At 46.5% G+C, this 19,370-nt stretch overlaps 3 protein-coding genes across 8 annotated transcripts in view; 2 read left to right on the forward strand and 1 right to left on the reverse strand.

Moving 5' to 3' along the window:
- The window catches only part of PPP2R5D (protein phosphatase 2 regulatory subunit B'delta), a 55,012-nt gene extending 47,249 nt beyond the window's left edge, over window positions 1–7,763 (forward strand). For 2 of the 3 annotated variants that reach the window (XM_028724892.2, XM_077925504.1), the window contains exons 15-16: window positions 429–545; window positions 3,459–7,763. In XM_028724892.2, coding sequence (XP_028580725.1) covers window positions 429–545; window positions 3,459–3,596 — 255 coding nt within the window. In that variant the 3' untranslated portion in view covers window positions 3,597–7,763. The remainder of the gene's footprint in view (window positions 1–428; window positions 546–3,458) is intronic. The other variant, XM_077925505.1, reaches the window with a different exon arrangement.
- Window positions 7,644–12,796, reverse strand: MEA1 (male-enhanced antigen 1). 2 transcript variants are annotated; one of them, XM_028724901.2, is made up of 5 exons: window positions 12,617–12,796; window positions 12,047–12,085; window positions 10,472–10,752; window positions 10,253–10,349; window positions 7,644–8,342 (listed from the first exon to the last, which is right to left on the reverse strand). In XM_028724901.2, exons 3-5 carry the CDS (start codon window positions 10,739–10,741, stop codon window positions 8,179–8,181), a joined length of 531 nt encoding a protein of 176 aa, XP_028580734.2. In that variant the 5' UTR covers window positions 10,742–10,752; window positions 12,047–12,085; window positions 12,617–12,796; the 3' UTR covers window positions 7,644–8,178. The 2 variants fall into 2 exon arrangements, with proteins under 2 accessions (XP_028580734.2, XP_028580735.2); XM_028724902.2 differs by lacking the exon at window positions 12,047–12,085.
- A 1,319-nt stretch (window positions 12,797–14,115) lies between these two features.
- The window catches only part of KLHDC3 (kelch domain containing 3), a 46,299-nt gene continuing 41,044 nt past the window's right edge, over window positions 14,116–19,370 (forward strand). Inside the window, exons 1-2 of one of the 3 annotated variants that reach the window (XM_028724895.2) lie at window positions 14,508–14,646; window positions 16,272–16,373. The gene's annotated coding sequence lies outside the window, so the exon portion shown is untranslated. Of the gene's footprint in view, window positions 14,220–14,489; window positions 14,647–16,271; window positions 16,374–19,370 lie in introns of those variants that run through there. The other 2 variants (XM_028724896.2, XM_028724894.2) reach the window with 2 other exon arrangements.

Genomic DNA, 19,370 nt, shown 5'->3' on the forward strand with positions numbered 1-19,370 from the left:
AATGATGATAATAATAATGGTTGGCAACTCTTACCTTAATGCAAAGTGGCTGTGGTGATGTTAAAAACCAGAGTTTTCACCACTTTGGGGTCATTTAGACCCCCTCAGTAACCTTGGACATACTGAATTTTATAATCCGCTCTAATTGGAGTTTGTGACACCAATGCCATTTTGACAAAACAAAATTCAGAAAAGGGGGGAGAAATCCCGCATGGAAGCTGCAGGGAACCGGGAGAAAAGTTTTAACCTTTTCTAATCCCTTGTGCCATTTTCACAAGCAGGGAGAGCGCGAGCTGCAAAGGGTTTTTTTCCCCCTCCAGTGCTTTATCACACTTAACCTACATATATATGTGTTTAAACATTCGGCGTTTCAGTACTTGAGTTGCTGAGCTTGCGTTCCCATTTTTCTATGTGCTGTGTTCTTGCAGTACCCCATGTATTGCGCCCCCCCACCCTTGCCTCCTGTTTATTGCATGGAGACGGAGACCCCCACTGCAGAGGACATACAGCTACTGAAGAAAACGATGGAAACGGAGGCTGTGCAGGTGACTCATCTCTATATCCTCCAGTGGGTCAGGATTCCTTTTCTGTAATGTGAAAAGCAGAAGGGGTTCTTGGTGACCAGCAGAACTCCTCGCCAGCAAGCAGCCTCTTCTCCCTAATAAGAGACCTCACCACCCACCTCCAGAGGCAGGCTGTAGGCCTTCAGGCTACCTTCCGCTCTTTCTCCGTGAGAGAGGGCAGTGGAGGGGAGGCTGGGCGGGGACTTCATGCCTGGCTCTCAGTTGTCTTGGGCTCATTTAGATTGGAGGGCCAGATTGGAGGGCCTTTGCACACTTGCAGCTTGCGGCAGCTGGGACTTGCATGACGTCAAACCCATCGCCAGAGTCTTGTGGCACCTTAAAGACTTAACAGATTTGTGGTGGGAGGTCTGTGGCAATTGCTGAGCTAACACCTTGTAAGGAGCCAGTCCCAAGAAACAGTCGTGGTTTCCTTGCCAGAGGTTCCTATCTCTGCAGTTGACACCAGTCTGCTAAACGCTGTGCTTGTTTAATATAGATTTAAACACTTAATTGTCACGGACTGTATTTTTTGGGGGTCTCATTTCGATCCCACCATGCCAGTTTCCCCAACACATACCTTCTGACTAAGGTTTCGCTTCATGCAGCTGACGAAGTGAGCATGAGTAAAGCTTGTGCCGTCGCAAGTCTGTTAAGGTCCCACAAGACTCGATTGCTTTTGCTACAAGAGACCCAACACGGCTGCCTCTCTGGAAATGTTTGCATGGTGGTTAGTTCACAAAGGATCCGACCATTTCTTCATTAAACCACCGCTGAAGTGCAAGCCAAACCTTGCGTCTCTCAGCAAGCGGCTGTCCCATGCCCTCAGAACTGTCTGCCATGCAAGTGTTATTTCCTGCTCACGCCCCCCCCACCCCAAAGTGTGTCTTTTGCTTGTTTCCAATGTCCTTTCTGAAAGAAAGAAAGAAAGAAAGAAAGAAAGAAAGAAAGAAAGAAAGAAAGAAGAAATTGAGAACTGCACAGTTGCACAAAACCAAACAGACTTGCTTAGTCGTTTTTGCATGAATTGACAAACTCAGTGGAGCAGAGGGGAAGGCAGGAAGGGAGCAGCTAAACCATCCTTTGGCATGTTGTGTTGGCCAAGTCACATGCTTTCTGTTTCAGCCAGAATATTCATCCCTCCTCACAGTGTCACACCTTGAACTATGGGGGATAGTGGTGCCTACACAGGGCACTGCAGATCAGCCATGGCCATGTGGTCAGGGCCGCCATGATTGGGCGTCTACCAGGATCCTCCCATTAGTGATTGCTGCTTCCCTCCTGGCATACTTGCTCTGCCCCTAAAGATTGCCAGTTCCCCTGTATTCCTCGCCCCAGCTACACCAGCCTTGTTCCCCCAGCTCCCATTCTGCTTACCTTTGCTCCCCGTGCAAATTCCCACACGGAAGCATTGGGAAGAGCTTGCACATCTGTGCTCCTTTGGGAGAATACAGAAGTCCCATCCATTGCCAGCCCAACATGCCCACCCCACCCCTGCCAGCCCTGTGGCTGTTAGAAGGGAATGCAACCGGGCAGAAAGTATACAGCTCAATATGCAGAGCTGCGTTATGATGGCAAATGCCAGGCACAGAATCCCGTTTTGTCCAAGTAAACATGCTTACGATCAGGTTAAATGCCTTTGCTCATACGTTAGTGAGTGGGAGCACTGGAGCGCTTATTTCCGATCCTCCATCTTCCCACTTTGTGAGACAGGCCTATTAAGCAGAAAAGATAAAGAAACAGCAGGCTGTAGTTCTACCTGATGAAGAAATCTAAGATTCACCAGTTAGCCTTTATGTTTGCTTCTCGGCCTCTCTGTGTGTCTCCCATCTGCAAAATAGGATGTCTTCTAGACTGTCTTCTCCATGCTGAATTCTGTTTATGATTTGCCCGCTCTCCCTCTCTCTCTCTGTTGATCTGTAGCCTGTGGCTTGGCTCGCTTTCTTAACTTGCCAGCTTTGTGTGCAGTTTTGTTAGTTCCTCATTCCTGCCTGTGGCATCGCTGCTGTCTGCGGTGTGTGAGCTTGACATCATGCATTGCTGGAATTGCTTGGTGGGTGATGCTTTGCAAGAAAGCGCAAAGGCTGCATAGCACCGCTTGGGGAACCCTTTTCAGCCAGAGTGCCACATTCCCTTCTGGGCAGCCTCCTGGCGCCCACACGCCATCGGTGGGCGGGGCTAGAGGCAAAACTGGGCGGAGCAGTGAACGCAAATTTCACCTTCGTACAGCAGGCTGGTTTCCACACCCGATCATATACCCACCTCTGTCCTCGCGTCTTCCAGGCAAAAACACTTAAGAGTAGGGGTCAAAGCAGGGCTGGTGAGAGGTGCAGCTTAAGGAGAGCCCCATGGGCATAGCTGTCAACTTTCAGATTTGAAAATAAGGGTTCAGCAGCCTCACCTGTCCCGGGGACAGTCTGCGGGATATCTAACAATCCGGGATAGCAGCGGGAAGCGGCGCTGAAATAAGGGAATTTCCTGCAAAAAAGGGAAGGTTGACAGCTATGCCCATGGGTCACATAGAAAGGCCTAGAAACTTAGTCAAACAGGCATTTTTGCGCTGGTTTTCTTTTCTTTGTCCATTATTTATTTCAGGCTAGGCCCGGGTGCTTCAGTAGGCAGCATCAAGAGGGCACACAAACCCTAGGACTGACTCCATGGCTAGGGTCAGCTTGGCACTGACCTCCAGTAAACTCTATAAAGTAGGCCGGGCTTTGCCAGCCTGTCACCCTCCGGCCGGCTGGGGCTGATGGAAGTTGTAGTCCAAGTGGGCCGGAGGTTGCCCGGTTGGCAAAGATGGTAGTAGACCCAGCCCCCAGAGAGGAGGGCTAGGCCAGGAGGAGTTGCACCGCTCCCAGAAGCAGCCTCTGCTAACTTCTTGCGGGATCTTGTGCCTAGATGCTGAAAGACATAAAGAAGGAGAAGGTTTTGCTGCGTCGGAAATCGGAGCTTCCCCAGGACGTCTACACCATAAAGGCCCTGGAAGCGCACAAGAGAGCGGAAGAATTCCTCACCTCGAGCCAGGAGGCGCTCTGACGGGCTAGGGAGCCCCTGGAGGGAACACAGAAATGCACTTTGTTCTAATGTATAACTAGGGAATGAACATGGTGAGCTGTGCCTGTCCTCCGCTCCATTCTCATTCTTTCAGGTTAGATTTGATTTTACATTGTACCTCATATCCCCCACGACACTGTCACTCCCTCCTGCTTTCGCCTCTTTACAAAGCTGTTTTTTGTGTGCACGTGTGAAAGGGAGCCTAGCCCCATCCACGAGGGGGTCATTCCACACAAGGGTCATCCCTGCTCCTCCTCCTGTTTCCCCCCTCCCCCCCCAATCAATCTACTACAGTCCCAGGACCAAAGCATCGAGAATTCAGCCGCAAACTTCCAGCAGCCTTAGCCCAAGCTGGCGCCCTGCAGATGTTGTGGACCACAAATCCCATCAGGTAGTCCAGAACATCTGGAAGGCACCAGATGGTCAAAGGCTGGTGCTACAGTAATAATTCACTACAGCCCCCTAGCAATTGTTTATACCCCCCCTTTTTTTATCTACACCCACACAATGATATGGTCTGAAGAACGCAACATATTATGTGAAACTGGCAGAGCTGCTCGCTTCAGTCTGCTTCCTAGGGATCAAGGCAGGCTTGTTCCTTGGGGACCAAGCTAGATTTAGGAACATAGTTTTGCTCCCTCCCACCCCGGAATAAATGGCTAATTAGAGAGTACCGATTTGATTTGATTTGATCTGATCTATATGAATAAGGGTCGCTGGCTTTTTTGTTGGGTTCTGTGCAAGGATGTAATCATAGTGTGTGTGTGTGTGTGTGTGTGTGTGTGTGTGTGTGTGTGTGTCAGTGTAAGAAAGAGATCATGAATGCAAATGGAGTGCGAGTCAGGGAAATTTACAATTTGTTCTATTTGCACTCTCCCCCCCCCCCCCCCCAATTGCAGCACAATGGCAGCCTTACATAGTTCCAGGTCTGGCCTGTGCTTTTTGCTGCTCGATCATTTGGATTGTCCGTCCCAAATACAGACTAGTGATTGATCTGCACATTTACCGCACAAGAGCCCCCCTTACGAACTGGTTGGCTTTCCTCTCTGCAGTTTCAGCTAGAACTGGAGCGAGATTTGACGCTTTCCAGCAGATTCTCCTACTTGCTCCAACCTCCCTTTCTCCACTGTTGGGTTTCTAAGCTTGGGAGAACGCTGGACAAATTACTTCCTGACCTAAGTTCACAGCACACAAACAGCTTTGAAAGCATTTTTCATATTGGGAACAAGGGTGGGAGGGGACTTGACTGCACAAGCCAGGAAACACCTGTTGCTGTTTTCTTAATAGGGATCAGCACTTCGTTTGCTGGGGGGGGGGGGGGACTAAGCCTCAGTGTGCTCAAGTTCATTTCAGCCGTTCTAGTTCCTTTGGCCTCATCTTGGAAAGTCTTGGAGAAGAGATAGCAAAGGCCAGAGAGGATTACCCCATTTCCCGTAAACTATAGGTTTTTGCTTGTGAGCCACTGACTCAAATCTGCTCAGTGCAAGCAATCCAGAGCTATAAGTGTTCTAGAGGTGGCCATCCAATATCCCCTTGTGGAGTTCCTGTAAGTTACAGCCTTCCATGCCTCTAGGTAATTGGTTCCAAAATATATCCTCCTGTACTTTAAGGCCATAAGAGCTACTCTTGCCCTCCCCTCTCGGGGCAGAAAAGGACAAATGGTTGCCTTCTTTGTGATAGCTTTTCAGGTATTTCAAGCGCTAGCATGTCCGCCTTCAGTCTTCTCTTCTGCAGGTGTAACATCCCCTGTTACTTTAATGTATCCCTATGAGACTTGTTTTCTAGAGTTGACCATGTTTGTTGGCCTCCGCTAAATCCAGTTGTCTATATCAGGGGTTCCATGGACCACCGGTGGTCCAGGAAATGTGTTTGAAGAACAGATACAATTTGAATTCCATAGAATTCTATACAATTCAAATTGTAGTACAGTATGAGAAATAAAAGAAGCAATAAAAATACAAGTAAAAACCATACAGCATCAAGCACAGCAGGTTACAACAGGCAGAGAAAAACCATTAAGTGGTCTCCCTCAAAGTTGGGGCACCCAGAACTGGACGCATTACTCCAGATGTGGTCTGACTAGTGTAGAGTAAAATGGAACTATTACTTCTCATCTAGCCTATATTTAACCAGTTCACCAACACAAATGTTAAAAAGACTTTGCCAAATGCTTAGCTGTAATAAATTACATCCAGAGCATTCCCACACTCCAAGCTAACGACCTGATCAAAAAAGTCTGAGATTCTTGACAAATCCATTATGACTTCAACTAATTGCTATCAAAATTGTATATATACATAATTTGTTCTAGTATCATAGTCAGACTGACCAGTCTATGATTTCCTAGATATTTCTTTTTGCAAAGTGGAGCAACATTTGCTTGTCTCCAGTCCTGTGATGCCTCACAACCATTCTCCAGGGTTTTTCCAATTAGTGCTTCTGCAAGTAAACTAGTGACTTCCTTTAGTACTCTACGATCTATATGCCCTGAAGCCTTGAACTCATTTTAGGTAGCTAGGTAGTTTCCTGACCAACTCCTTATTAAACTTGAATTAGCTTCATATGCTGCCATTGTTTACAGATTGCTGATTGAATTTCAGAATCATGCAAGGTCACAAAAGGGGAGGACCCTCATTCCTAATCAATTCCGCGTCAACCTTCTGTTTTATGAATTCTGACTTGCGTTTCCCCACCTCAGATTCTAGGTTCCAGTCTTCTACAATTAATTTAAGGCTGTAAGTCCAAGTACACCCCATTGAAAGTAAGTAAATCCCATTGAAAGCAGTGAGGCAACTGTGGGGTGCAGGAGGTTCAGACTGCAAGCCTCTTTCTCCAGTCTACATCACACTTTAAATCTTCATACGCTGTATTGCATTATCTACACACCTACTTCACTTCCGTTGTGTTTCTCCCTATTTCTTCTGTACCCAGATTAATTTTGTTCCAAGTTTCCTAAAACCCACTTTCATAGATCTGCCTGCATCTCACTGAAGGTACCCACTTTCCTGTACTGGTAACTGATCTGCACCGTTGCTTTCCTGAATTTGCCAATTAGTTTGGAAAGGAAGGTGAGGCACAGGCTATTAGTACTCTGACATCCAGCCCATCAATCAATCACAGCTCCTCTACTGTCTGCTGCCAAAATATTTTCAATACCCGTTGAAGATGCTCTGGCTGACTGGTGAACAGTTTCTCTGAACACTAAAGCCCTTCTTTGAGTGAGATCTGCTTAAACCTCTTGCCATGTGCCAACTGAAGCAGCAAGAGGGAAGCGGAAAACCATGACACAAAAGGGAAGGGGGAGTTTTGATTAAATATATTTGCCTGTCTTTTCAGTGGTAGAATTGAATAGGAACCAGAATGAACTGAGTAGCCACTGGGCTTCAGGTGTAGCTGCTGGAGGGACGATATTGACTTGGAACTCTTCTAAAGCAAAGTACAATTCAGTCAATTTGTGCCCCCCACCCCCACCCAAGGCTGGGCTCTGCAGACGAGAACTATAGGGCACATTCCCCCACCTAGCCCCATACACAACACAGCCCTTCTCTGCCTGCTGGAGTTCTGCAATGGTGGAGCAGGGCTGCAATTGAGCATCATGTGCTGTATGACTTAGATGTAAATATAGCCTCTGTCTAATCTTTGTTTGGGGTCAGGGAACTTGTGTTTGGTACCTAACATTAAAGTTTAGTTTGCTGCCAATTCATTCCAGTGTCCTATGTATCTTCACGGGGATGGGAGAAGCTGTGTGAGAAAGGGGGCGAAAGAGCTAACGCCTCCAGCCAAAACGAGCACCTCAAGCACACGGCTTCAGGTCACTATTCACTTTAATCCAGCTCTACTTTTAAAAAAACATTCCCTTGTGTTTCTCCCACTTTGCTTGTATACTTTCCCTACTTTTTACATGGACAGGGTTGGAGCTGCCTCTTTCACTTCTTACATAGCCCCTTCTCAAAGGGAGGGGGGGCGCAAGCAAAACTTAAGTGATGCATTCACTCTCTGGACACAAGTATTAAGCCGCTTTACAGTTCATTATGTACATATGGTGTACTTTATTTTCAGTAGAGTATTACATAGTATGACAGTGTTGGATTTTGTACAGATGTCCCTGTATGTACAGAACTAAATAAAATGGATCTCTTGAAAAGATGACACGCTGGACTCCACCTCATGGCCATGTTTAGCTCTTTAGCCCGTGTGTCACTTGGAAAAGGGGGGGTGGGGGGCTGGTGGGGGAGAGAGTAAACAGCAGGGCTAGAATCATGCATGTCGAAAGGCGATTTCATGAGATGGTCATTTCTCCTAGAGACTTCTCCCTCTCCCAAGCTTAGGAAAACAGCCTGATATCACTAGCACCACCACTCAAGTAGCTATGACTGGGCGTTAGAAAAACAAAAAAAAACCCTTATGAATTAGGCCATATTTTCAATGCGACAAGGTGAACACAGAGTTTCAATGCTGGTGAAAGATAAATATCTAACCCAAGCAGTTCAGAGACAATGGTTTAAAGTGCAGCACTTCTGTGTAGCTCTTTCGGCTAGAGGCAAGGATGCAGAAGAGCCGGCCTTCACTTCCATTCTGGCTTGGGGCTGCTCTGGCTCTGGCGGGCTTGCAGGGTTCGCTGCACCATATCCTGCCACTGGTCATCCGAGATTTCATTGGCCCACGCAGGGATTCCAAGCGTGGGGAGCTTGATTCCAGCCATAGTCCTTTTCACCAGCTCCACGTGTTCTAGAGTCAAAGACAGCCGAGGGATGAGAGGGGCAGCACAAAAGGAAACCAGCCGCCAACACCACACCCCCAAGACTCAACACAATTCCTTTCCAAGGATTTCCATATTCATGCAGTACTCAGTCTGTGAATAGATAAAGGGCAGCTCATCCAAGGTAGCAAGCAACCCAGGATGAAGGCTCAGGTTTACTTGGGGGAGGGGGAGTGAGGGATGCATTTATGGGCCCATGGTAAGCTTGAACTAGGGACTGGATAGCCAAAAATGATTGCTGCCCCACAAATCTCATGAACAAGAGAGACCACCATAGCAATTGGCCAACCCACAGAGTTACCAGGCAAAACTGTGCAGCCAATAAGACGCTAGTACATAGCTGTCAACTTTTCCCTTTTCTTGCGAGGAATCCTATTCGGAATAAGGGAATTTCCCTTTAAAAAAGGGAAGCGTTGACAGCTATGCACTAGTATCAGACAAGTGCTAAAACTGAATGGCAAGAATGGAGAGAGAAATGCCATGAAAGCTAGAGGACACTGTGTGTTTGGACTTGAGCAAGGAGAAGCCAAATTTAGACCCAATAGCCTTGTAAAGTAGACTAGGTTGAGAGGGTAGTTATGTGTGGCCTTTATATAGCACTTAATCATAAAAAGGGGTCATGAACACAGGTGAAATAACCCCTCTGCTACCTTGCACTTTATGTGGGCTACATGATGCTATTGTTAGGTGGATTTGTAGCTGGTTGGCTGACCAAGGCCAGAGGGTGCTCACCAATGGTTCCTTGTCATCCTGGAAAAAAAGGGGTAAGTGGTGTGCTGCAAGGTTCTGTCCAGGGCCTGGTGTTGTTCAACATCTTTATAAATGACTTTGATGAAGGAATAGAGGAGAAGCTCATCAAAGCTGTACATGACACCAAACTGAGAAGAGCATGTAATGCCTCAGAAGACAGAATCGGGATTCAAGAGGATCTTAACTGATTGGAGAACAGGACCAAAAATCATGAAAAACAGTTCAATAGGAACTAGCAAAATGAATTTCAGTATGGATGTATGTAAGGTTCTACACTTAGGAATAATCAGATGTGCAAATACAGGATCAGCGGCACCTGGCTTGACACAGCAGTGCATGTGAAAAGGATCTAGGGGTCCTAGTAGATCACAAGCTTACTGTGAGTCAACAGCGTGATGCAGCAGCAAAAAAAAAAGCTAACACTATTCTAGGTTGCATCAACAGAAGTATAGTGTCCAGATCAAGGGAAGTAACAGGACCACTCTATTGTGCCTTGGTCAGATCCCACTTGGGAGTAATGTGTCCAGTTCTGGGCACCAGAGTTTAAGAAGGAGTTAAGGGTTGGGTATGCTTAATCTGGAAAAGCGAAGACTGAGAGGTGATACGGTAGCCATCTTCAGATATCTGAAGGGCTGTCACATGGAGGAGGGAGCATGCTTGTTTTCTGCTGTTCTAGAAGGTAGGACCTGAGCCAATGGATTCAAGGTACAAGAAAGGAGATTCCAACTATACAGAAATAACTTCAAGACTGTAAGAGCTGTTCAACAGTGGAACCAACTTCCTTGGCAGGTGGTGGTCTCTTTCAATGGAAGTTTTTAAGCGGAGGTCAGATGGCCATCTGTCAGGGATTCTTTATTTGTGATTCCTGCATTGCAGGGGGTTAGATTAGAAGACCTTTCCAACTCTACAATTCTATGTAGGAATGGCAGGATAGAAATGTGATTTAGAAGTTATGGGACAGGTTAGGGACCTAGAGAATATAACAAACTAGATAATCACAAGCTTTAAAAAAGGCAGAATGGAAAAAATAATGTGGCAGGACTTACAGACACCCTAGTTCTAAGGCTGGCAATTCTCTCGGGAGACTCTAAAGACTAAAATAAATAAAGCTGCTTCAATATTATGTTACCTGGATCCATAGGGATAGAGCTGCGAGAGTTTTGAGCTGCAGATCCCTCCTCCTCATCGCTGTCCACAGGTGGGTCAGGCAGATGCAGTCTCATTGCCTGCATGCAGTGCATAAAGCCATTACAAGCATTAAGCACAGCACAAAGGCATGCACATGCAAGAATCTGTGGCCCCACCTTGAGGAACCCCAGGACGCATACTTGAAACAAAACTGTGCTACCTGAAGTCGCTCATTGATATCGGGCGTTGGCTCTGTGCTGGGTTCTGTTTCTTCAGCTGCTGCTAGTCCCTGATCTGGATCTTGATTCAGTGGCTGGTACAAGTAGCCATTACTACCATCTTCCTCCTCCTCTTCAGGTTCTTCACTACTCCACTCCCCAGCAGGTTCAGGGGTTCCATCAGGTGTCTCTTGCAGCCCCAGCTCTTCGTGCTCATTTGGACAGATCCTCTCTGGACCCATTATCTGTGTAACCACTGGCTCCAAGGCCATGCACTAAGGATCTGAAGGGAAAACATGGAACTTAAATCTCCGCAACAATACTATTGTTTAAAGTTGTATGAAATGACTGAGAAAGAAGCATATCCTACAAAGAGATTGCAGGAAGGTAAGAGCAATAAGCATTCGTAAGGCAGAACAGACCTACCTAAGAAAGTCCATTATAGTCAACTTTAGAGCCATCATCACATTTCACATTACATACTATACACTAAAGCAGGCACAGGCAAACTTGGCTCTCCAGATGTTTTTGGCCTTCAACTCCCTAGCTAGCAGGACCGGTGGTCAGGGGTGATGGGACTTGTAGGCGCAAAACATCTGGAGGGCCGAGTTTGCCTATGCCTGCACTAAAGCATTATGCCACAGAATCATAGAGTTGGGACCCTGAGGATCATCTAGTCCAACCCCATTGCAATGCAGGAATATGCAGCTGTCCCATATGGAGCTTGAACCTGCAACCTTGGTGTTATCAGCACCACGCTCTAACCAGCTGAGCTATGTAATGTGATGGGTTTCAGGTTGCCTTTCTGGGAACCCCCGGATTCTACGGAAACTTATCAGTAGCTTCCCAGAAATACAACTTTATCATCACTGCTTTAGTTTTTCCTGCAATACACAGGAAAGTGTTGATAATAATAATATAATAATAATTTATTATTTATACCCCGCCCATCTGGCTGGGCCTCCCCAGCCACTCTGGGCGGCTTCCATAAAAACCAAAAATACAATAAAATATCACATGTTAAAAACTTCCCTGAACAGGGCTGAGTGTTTTTATGTGGCTCAATTCTAGTTTGTCCAGTTACAGCAAAGCTCAATAGCCATGGCCAGTGTCAAACCTGCATATGTCACTGTTTCCCTAAGCCAGAGATGGAAAACCTAAAGCCCTCCAGATGTTGGCACTCCCACTCATATCAGCCCCAGCCAGCATGACCAATGGTCAGAGATTATGGAAGCTGGTAGTTCAACAACACTTGGGAGGGCTGTGGATTTCCCATCCTTCCCCTAAACAAGGAAACTTCTTCAGCGTTAATTAGCTCCCAAGTCCTATATCCCATTTGCCTCTCACCCACATCAGTTGAGGGCCCAGTTTCATAACCCATTAACCAGAGGTAGCTATTCATCTCAGTATCTCATATTGCCTTCTATGGGACAAATTAATAAGCTGTAATGTGGGTTAGGAAACAAAGAGTTAGGTTTAGGCCCGCTCCATTATCTTCTATATAACCCAGTGACTGCTACTCCCATGGAAGACTTTAAGAAAGCACTTTAAAACAATGCAGTTTAGACCAAACTCACCTAGAACCCCTAACAGCGACTCAGTTCTCCAAAGTATTTCTAAAATAATAATACAATAACTTACAATTACTGTATAGAACAAGTGTTCTATTACGTCAAGCTTAGACGCATGCAATATAAAAGCATGGTGATTATTCACTGAATCGGCAACAATCCTGGCTCCCCCTTTCCTTTGAGGTGGAGTCATGGCTCTGACTCGCACCTCCGTAAAGTTACTTGCCTTCAAGATGCCTTTTCGCTTTTGCTGCTACAGAGTAACATGGCTACCCCTCTGGAAAATAAACAAACTAGCCTTAAGGCAGCCCAGGTTCTGGCTCCCCCCTACCCACCCCACCGGGAGGATGGACAAAAACGTGTCTTTCCGGGTTTCAGAAGGGTGCCCGTCGTTATGGACCCTTCAAAACGCCCTATAAATGCTGAGCCCTGCTGTCCTCGCCCCCACCACAAAGACCTCCATTTCCAACACCGCCTGCTCTCGCCGTTTCGCCTATTGCCCTCCATCGCTGCCTGACGCCCAGCAAACCACAGCCGCGCCCGCCACCCAGAGCAACAAGACCCCCCTGCCTTCACCCAGAAGGGAGTTCCGCCTTCCCGATCGGAGGCCGATCCCAGCCGCTCAGCCTCCGGAAAGGACAAGGCGCACAGGGCCACCGGGAATGACGTCATAGCCGTGCGCGGCGGGAGGAGCCGTAACTATGGCAACCTGCTCCCCATCTTGGGCGAGGGATACAGGTCTACCCCACCAGCCCTCGCCTCTCCGTTGGCCCCTGGCAGTTCTGAAGTCGACGAGCGGCTGTGTTTGATACGGTCACAAAGCACGTTGGAAGGACTGGCCAATAGCTGCCGCCTTGCGCTTCGGGAAAGCATAAGGCTCGTGCAACAAAAGGCACTCGCTGGGGATCGGGATTGCGGGGCCGGGTCTCAAGTTACGGTGATGGGCACCCCAAATGCATATAAGTTAGCAGTTCGGTAAAACCGTATGTCCAAACCACTTCTTCGTCACCAGGCCAGCTTTTATCCTTTTTATCACCACGCGGAGGCTTTTTGTTGCTGCTGCTGGTGGTGGCAAAAAAGAAAGAAAGATGTTTCTCTTTTGCACGGTGGAGAATTACGGAAATGCCTTTCCAGCAGCGCATGCACGTGCACTAAAACTGCCCGACTTCCAGCAACCTCTGGGGCTCTAGAAGTCAAATCTCTTTTGAGGTTAGAGGTTGTAGCTTAAAGGCGCTCCCACCCGCACGGACACCCCGGGCAAGGAATTCGCTCACCAGTTTTGTGACATACCTTTTATTATTGCACTTCATGCAATGCAAGCTGGCTAGATTTTTTGGGTTGCAAGTCGCTCTGAGTTGCCTTGGGCAAGATAAAACGCCTAACAAATGCAAATAATAATAATAATAGAGCGAGGGACGGAGCTGCCGGTCATCCTCTGTGGGAGGGGTACAGGAACATTGTTCCTATTTTTATATGCGGAAATTTGAAGGTCAGGGTAGAAGATGTAAGGGGTATGTGTTCAATGGCACTGCATACCATATAGGCATAAAGTCACCAAGTAGGGTTGCCACCTGTCCTTTATCATAAGGGATTGTTCCTTTCTTCAAGGAAAAATATGGGACTTCTCCCATATTTTGCTTGACCTGTCCCATATTTTGCCCGACCAAAGGTGGCAACCCGACCACCAAGTGCCCTACTATAGGAAGGATCCAGGTGAATTCCTACCTACTGGTGTTTATTGTGAGTTGCTTTGTTAAAATGTAATTCAATGTTGCCTGTAATTCAATGTTGCCTGTAAGACACGTTGGAAGGGTTTGTATCCTGAAAGACGGGGATACTTGAAATAAATAACTACAGTTACCCCCCACAGAGCTACAATTCCCAGCACCTTTAACTACAGTTCCCAGGGTTCTTCTGGGGGGCGGGGAGTGTGCTTTAAATGGTGCATACGCAGCCGTAGTTAAATCTTCTTTCTCTGCCAGTTCTCCCAGGTTCCTTTTCTCCCTCCGGGCTTATTTCTGGAGCCTGGCTTCTGCAGCACGCACCACCCACCTACCAACCAACCAACCAACCTAAGGCCATTCAGTCCAGAGTCCAAAATTACCTGCACCCGCCGCGTGTGCACAGAATCGCTTTACTAAATCCGTATCAAGTGATCTGGACCCGTTATGTAAATAAGGTAACCTTCATCCAGCGCGAAGCTGTGGTGGAAAGAGCTACAGCGCCAAGGGGCTTCTTAAAACCCCCTTTGCAGGCGTGGGTATGTGAAGACGCTGCCCGTCCCCACTTCGTGGCCATTTTTTTGAAACCGGCGTGCTGGGGTCCAGGGTGACGGGGTGCAGAAGAAGAACACTATATCTCGCTATATCTGCGGGCCCTCCCAAGACTACATTTCCCAGACTCCCCTCGGTGGGCGTGGCGCGTCATCCTCAGCCGTTGTGCGCCGAAGCTGGGCCTGTGGGTGGGAGGGAGGGAAGGAAGGAGCGGCTGAGGCGCCGGAGGAGAAAGCTCGAGGCTTGACCGGGCCGTTAACGAGCGCCGGATTCGCGCGACCCTTCGGGGCCGCGGGCCGGCCCCGCGTCCCTCTCCCCGCCCGTGGGGGGCAGGTAATGCAGCTGAGGCGCCGGGGCGTGGAGGGAGCCTCTGTGGAGGAGGGCCGGGGGGCGGTTCTGCCGCGGGCGCGCGGCGTTGGCGGCGCTGACCGTTGGGGCGGCCGGGATCCGAGAGCCGGGATGCGTCTGTCAAGGTTGGGGGTGGGGCACGGGGGTTGTTATGATGGACTCGTCGGTTATAGAGTCCCTGCAGGGAGAGAGAAAATACATAGAGAGAGAGACGCGGCTGAGGGGTGTGACAGGTTGGGCTCGCATTGTGAGCGCCGGGGAGCCCAGGGGCTTGAGAGGAGCTTGGTGCATTTGTTTATTCTGTCGGGGGTCAATGTGTCTGCCAGGGCCGACCCGAGTCGTTTTGCTGCCTGAGGCGGAGCGGCAGATTTCATACCCCGCCGCCCTCAACACATGCACGCGCACGCGCGCGCTTCTCTCTCTCTCCCCCCCCCCCCCCCGGGTGTCAAGAGTGCAAAGTCCTCAAGCCATGCCAAGTTGTTTTGGCGCATGAGACAGAAGATCCTGCAAAAGGCCTGTCCTCCTTCCTCTGCAAACCCCCCCCCCCCCCGGCAGTCAAAATACGACAATAGCTTTTAAACGGTTTGCCGTTTGCTGCCCCTCCCCCTCCAAAAAAAAACACATTGATCTGACCAAGGATGCCGTTTAACGCACCCTTGGGTAGTGCCAGTGTTCCTAAATAAATGCCTGTGGCAGTCTTAAAGCAGGGCAGCCCTCTCCTTCCCTGGACAGTGTGCAAAGTTGCATTTTGCAGTATTTTCTAGGCATGTGTTTTTTCTGCACTGGGGTGCTAGTTCTTTTTTGGGGAGATGGGTGGTTCTATAGTGTTCATTAGGATGGTATCTGAGAAAAATCATATAATAAATGCCTGTTATCCCTAAAGTTTTATGGAGTTTGGTTTTCTGCTTTTTCCTTTCTTCGTTGGGGCGTTATTCTGCGTTATTATTATTGTATAATGCAGCACCATCAGTGTACAGTGGTACCTCGGGTTAAGTACTCAATTCGTTCGGGAGGTCCGTTCTTAACCTGAAACTGTTCTTAACCTGAAGCACCACTTTAGCTAATGGGGCCTCCCGCTGCTGCCGCACCACCACCGTGCGATTTCTGTTCTCATCCTGAAGCAAAGTTCTTAACCCGAGGTACTGTTTCTGGGTTAGCGGAGTCTGTAACCTGAAGCATATGTAACCTGATGTGTATGTAACCCGAGGTACCACTGTACATGGAACTGAGATGCATGGGCAAAATTGACAGTGTCCCCAATATAGAACAGTATAGAACAGATAATGGTTAACACAAGAGAAAGTGGGGCGTGGAAGGATGAATTTAGTAAAATGCTGTTGCTATACAGTACTTAGTTGGAAATAAAGGGATAAACCAAAGGCTTAATCTGGAATAATTCTGGCACCCTGGGTCAGTAGTCATCTATGGACACAGTGTTTTGACTGACTGGAACCTCTATTTTACCTATTGATATGTGCTGGAAATGGTGGTTTTTTCCCCTCTTTCTGCTACACTTAACACAACTCTTGGTACTTTTATATATTTAAGAAGCCCATTGTTTTCTTCTTTAGTCACAAGAAACACTGGAATAACTCTTAATTCTAATGTAGATTAGAACTCCCATCAACATTCTCAGAAGAATGGAGAAAATATTCCACCTGTCATGTCTAAAGCATCCAGATACATTGTACATTGAGCAGGACAAAATTCAGGTCAGCAAATCCTGGGGATGGCAACTAAAATTCAAGGGCCAGCATGTTACAGGTTTTCTTATTGTCTATATCCCTGGAAGCCACAGACTTGCTTAAACATGCATGTTCATCATTTGGTGACTGCAGCTTCAAGTATACATTGGATGTGTGAATTAACCACCACAGATACAGCCCCTCAAATAGGACTTTCATATCACATCAAAACAACAGAATTGGTGCACACAGTGGCTTGTTATAAAGTTTAGAAAAACTAAGTGGTAAACAAGCATGTGTGAATCAATTCTGTTTGTTCCCAGTTGAGGCCAGATTACTTTTCAAATCTGCCAGATAAGCAAGATCCTGTTGTCTGGGTGTGATACTTTTTCTTATAATAGCTTATCCATAATAAACTCAAATTTTAGTCCTGCACGCAACTCAAAAACAATGGTTCCTGGGTCTTTTAAACCTGTTCATTCCTTTGTAAACAAGCCTCATGTGCCACATATGCACATAAAACTAGTCATCTACTACTCACCTTAGCTTTTCCTAGTTGCTTCTACTCCCAGTGCGACTTAGCATGGTGCATACTCATGCTAACATGGATAAGTTATACCAATATGCTTATGCCCTTTTGGCTGATAGCTGAGAAGCACATACAGTGGTACCTCTGGTTGTGAATAGGATCTGTTCTGGAGGCACGTTCGTAACATGAAAAGCCCACAACCTGAAGCACCACAGGTGCGCAGCACAATTTGGCAAAATCCGGAAATAACCCTTTCCGGTACTTCCGGGCAACCTGAAAAAACGTAACATGAAGCAAACGTAACATGAGGTATGACTGTACTCAAAATCACTTAGGCTGTGGTCCTAACCACAATTTGAAACAAGTTACTCAGTAACAGGAGAAAAAAGATATGAGATCAGGATTTTAGCATGTATTAGTTACACATCACATACTTTAACCACCCTGCCAAGCTCAATAATTTATTATTCGTACCCTGCCCATATGACTGAGTTGTCCCAGATGGGTGACATAATAATGCCCCAGATGGGTGGCGTGCTAAAGCATCAAACATTAAAAACTTCCTTATACAGGGCTGCCTTCAGATGTCTTCTAAAAGTTGTATAGTTATTTATCTCCTTGACATCTGATGGGAGGGTGTTCCACAGGGCAGGCACTCCATAGAGTGGCTAAAGGCAGAGTGGGGGAGTACTTTGATCTTTTTTATGAAAAAGAGAATGTGCAACATTGAAGTAATAGTAGTAATTAAAGATTTTAATAACTAAACCCAATTTAGCTCTTGAGTTCAGTAGCACCATTAAGACTCTTTCTGCACTGCAACTTAGAATTCACTTTAATTTCATGCTGTGTCAGTTTGCTGTATTTAGTTTGTTTCTATTTAGCGTAGATGTTGATTAAAGCACATTAGTATCTGGTTGTTCATACTTTGCAGCGCTACAGTGAATTTATGTGATGGGTTTTTGATGGAAGAAAAAAAAACCCACCTTTTGACATTAACCACCAGAGTGCTTTAAGGAATCACATTTGAGTGCTGTAATTATAGGCAAATGAAAATAATGTATCCTTAATGACAAGCTAGACCCACATACTTTTGGAAAAGTTAGAAGTGTTCACATTTTCTTTTTTCCAAGTTAAAATTACCATACAAAGGATCCGTGATTTCACATTTAGAGCTTTGTTCAGAGCTTCTGTATCCTGTAGAAGTTGCAGCTGCTTCAGTCCAAATATGTAATAATGCAACTTTGATGGTAACTGAAACATTGACAATATTAGTGCTGTTTTCATTGAAGTGGGCATGCAGCTAGGTTTCAAATATTTTGTCTTTATATTTTGACTGCAGAACCATTCTGCTTCACTAAGAACGGCATCACTAATTTGGGTCTGTCATCATTTTGTCTATAGCTTGATTTTAAAATGGTTAGTTCTGGGTATTTAGGCTGACTTCACTTTTTGAGCAGTTGTCTAATCTCAGAAGGTGCAGCTGTGTGCCTTGTTTAAGCTAGAAGGCAAAGTGTCGGGTTGCTTGCCCTTTCCAAGACCGTGCAAATTAAGTAGCTTTACAAGCTGCATATTCCCTCATTTAGGTTGTTTGGTAAGCCCTTATTTATTTATCCTGAAGTTGCTATTGCTGTCAGAATGGATTCTAAGATGTCTTTCTCACTATTTTTCAAGCACTCTATAAAATCACATGTTCCTGTATCACATGTTTGTTTTGATATGTCAGCTGTTGAGCTTTCAGCCAAACAAGACTATTTTAATTTGCTACTTTTGTATAGATTATTATCTATTATCTACATTAAAAGGTTTTGGGGATTCAGTATTGTACACTTGTTATGTGATAAATGCACACCTTTATTCTGCCCCTTGTCGACATGGTAGGCAGTCGCCCCTGCCAATCAGAATTTGTCACTTCTACATGTAACACAAATCAATGAACACACAGAGTTTCACACAGTACCTTAATAAAGTACAGTCATACCTCGAGTTGCGAACGCTGTGGGTTGCGCGTTTTCAGGTTATCGACAGTGCCGCACCCTGAAGTACCGGAACAGGTTACTTCCAGGTTTCGGTGCTCATGCATGCGCAGAAGCGCTAAATCACACTTTGCACATGTGCAGAAGCACAAATTGCATTGCATGTGCGCAGATGCGGTGCTGCGGGTTGTGAACGTGCCTCCCGCATGGATCACGTTTGCAACCCAAGGTTCCACTGTATTTCTGATAATGTGCAGAGCATTACATACTTTCCCTTGTGCTTATTATGATTCTACTTGGCAGGTTTACTGATTACATTCAGTCAGTTAGCTTTCTTGCCCATAAAGAGACCTTGTACATACCGTAAATAGCATGTTAGAATCTTGGCAGGATTGAAGAATATTGTAAGAGTATTGATTTGTTAAATAATTTCTATGCTGTTCTGTTGTTTTTCATGTGTGCATATGCAGGAGTTAGCTGCAATAAAATGGAAGAAGAAATTTTTGGAAAGATGCAGACAGG

The sequence above is a fragment of the Podarcis muralis genome, chromosome 3, assembly GCF_964188315.1.
Source record: "Podarcis muralis chromosome 3, rPodMur119.hap1.1, whole genome shotgun sequence".
NCBI classification, from domain to species: Eukaryota; Metazoa; Chordata; class Lepidosauria; order Squamata; family Lacertidae; genus Podarcis; species Podarcis muralis.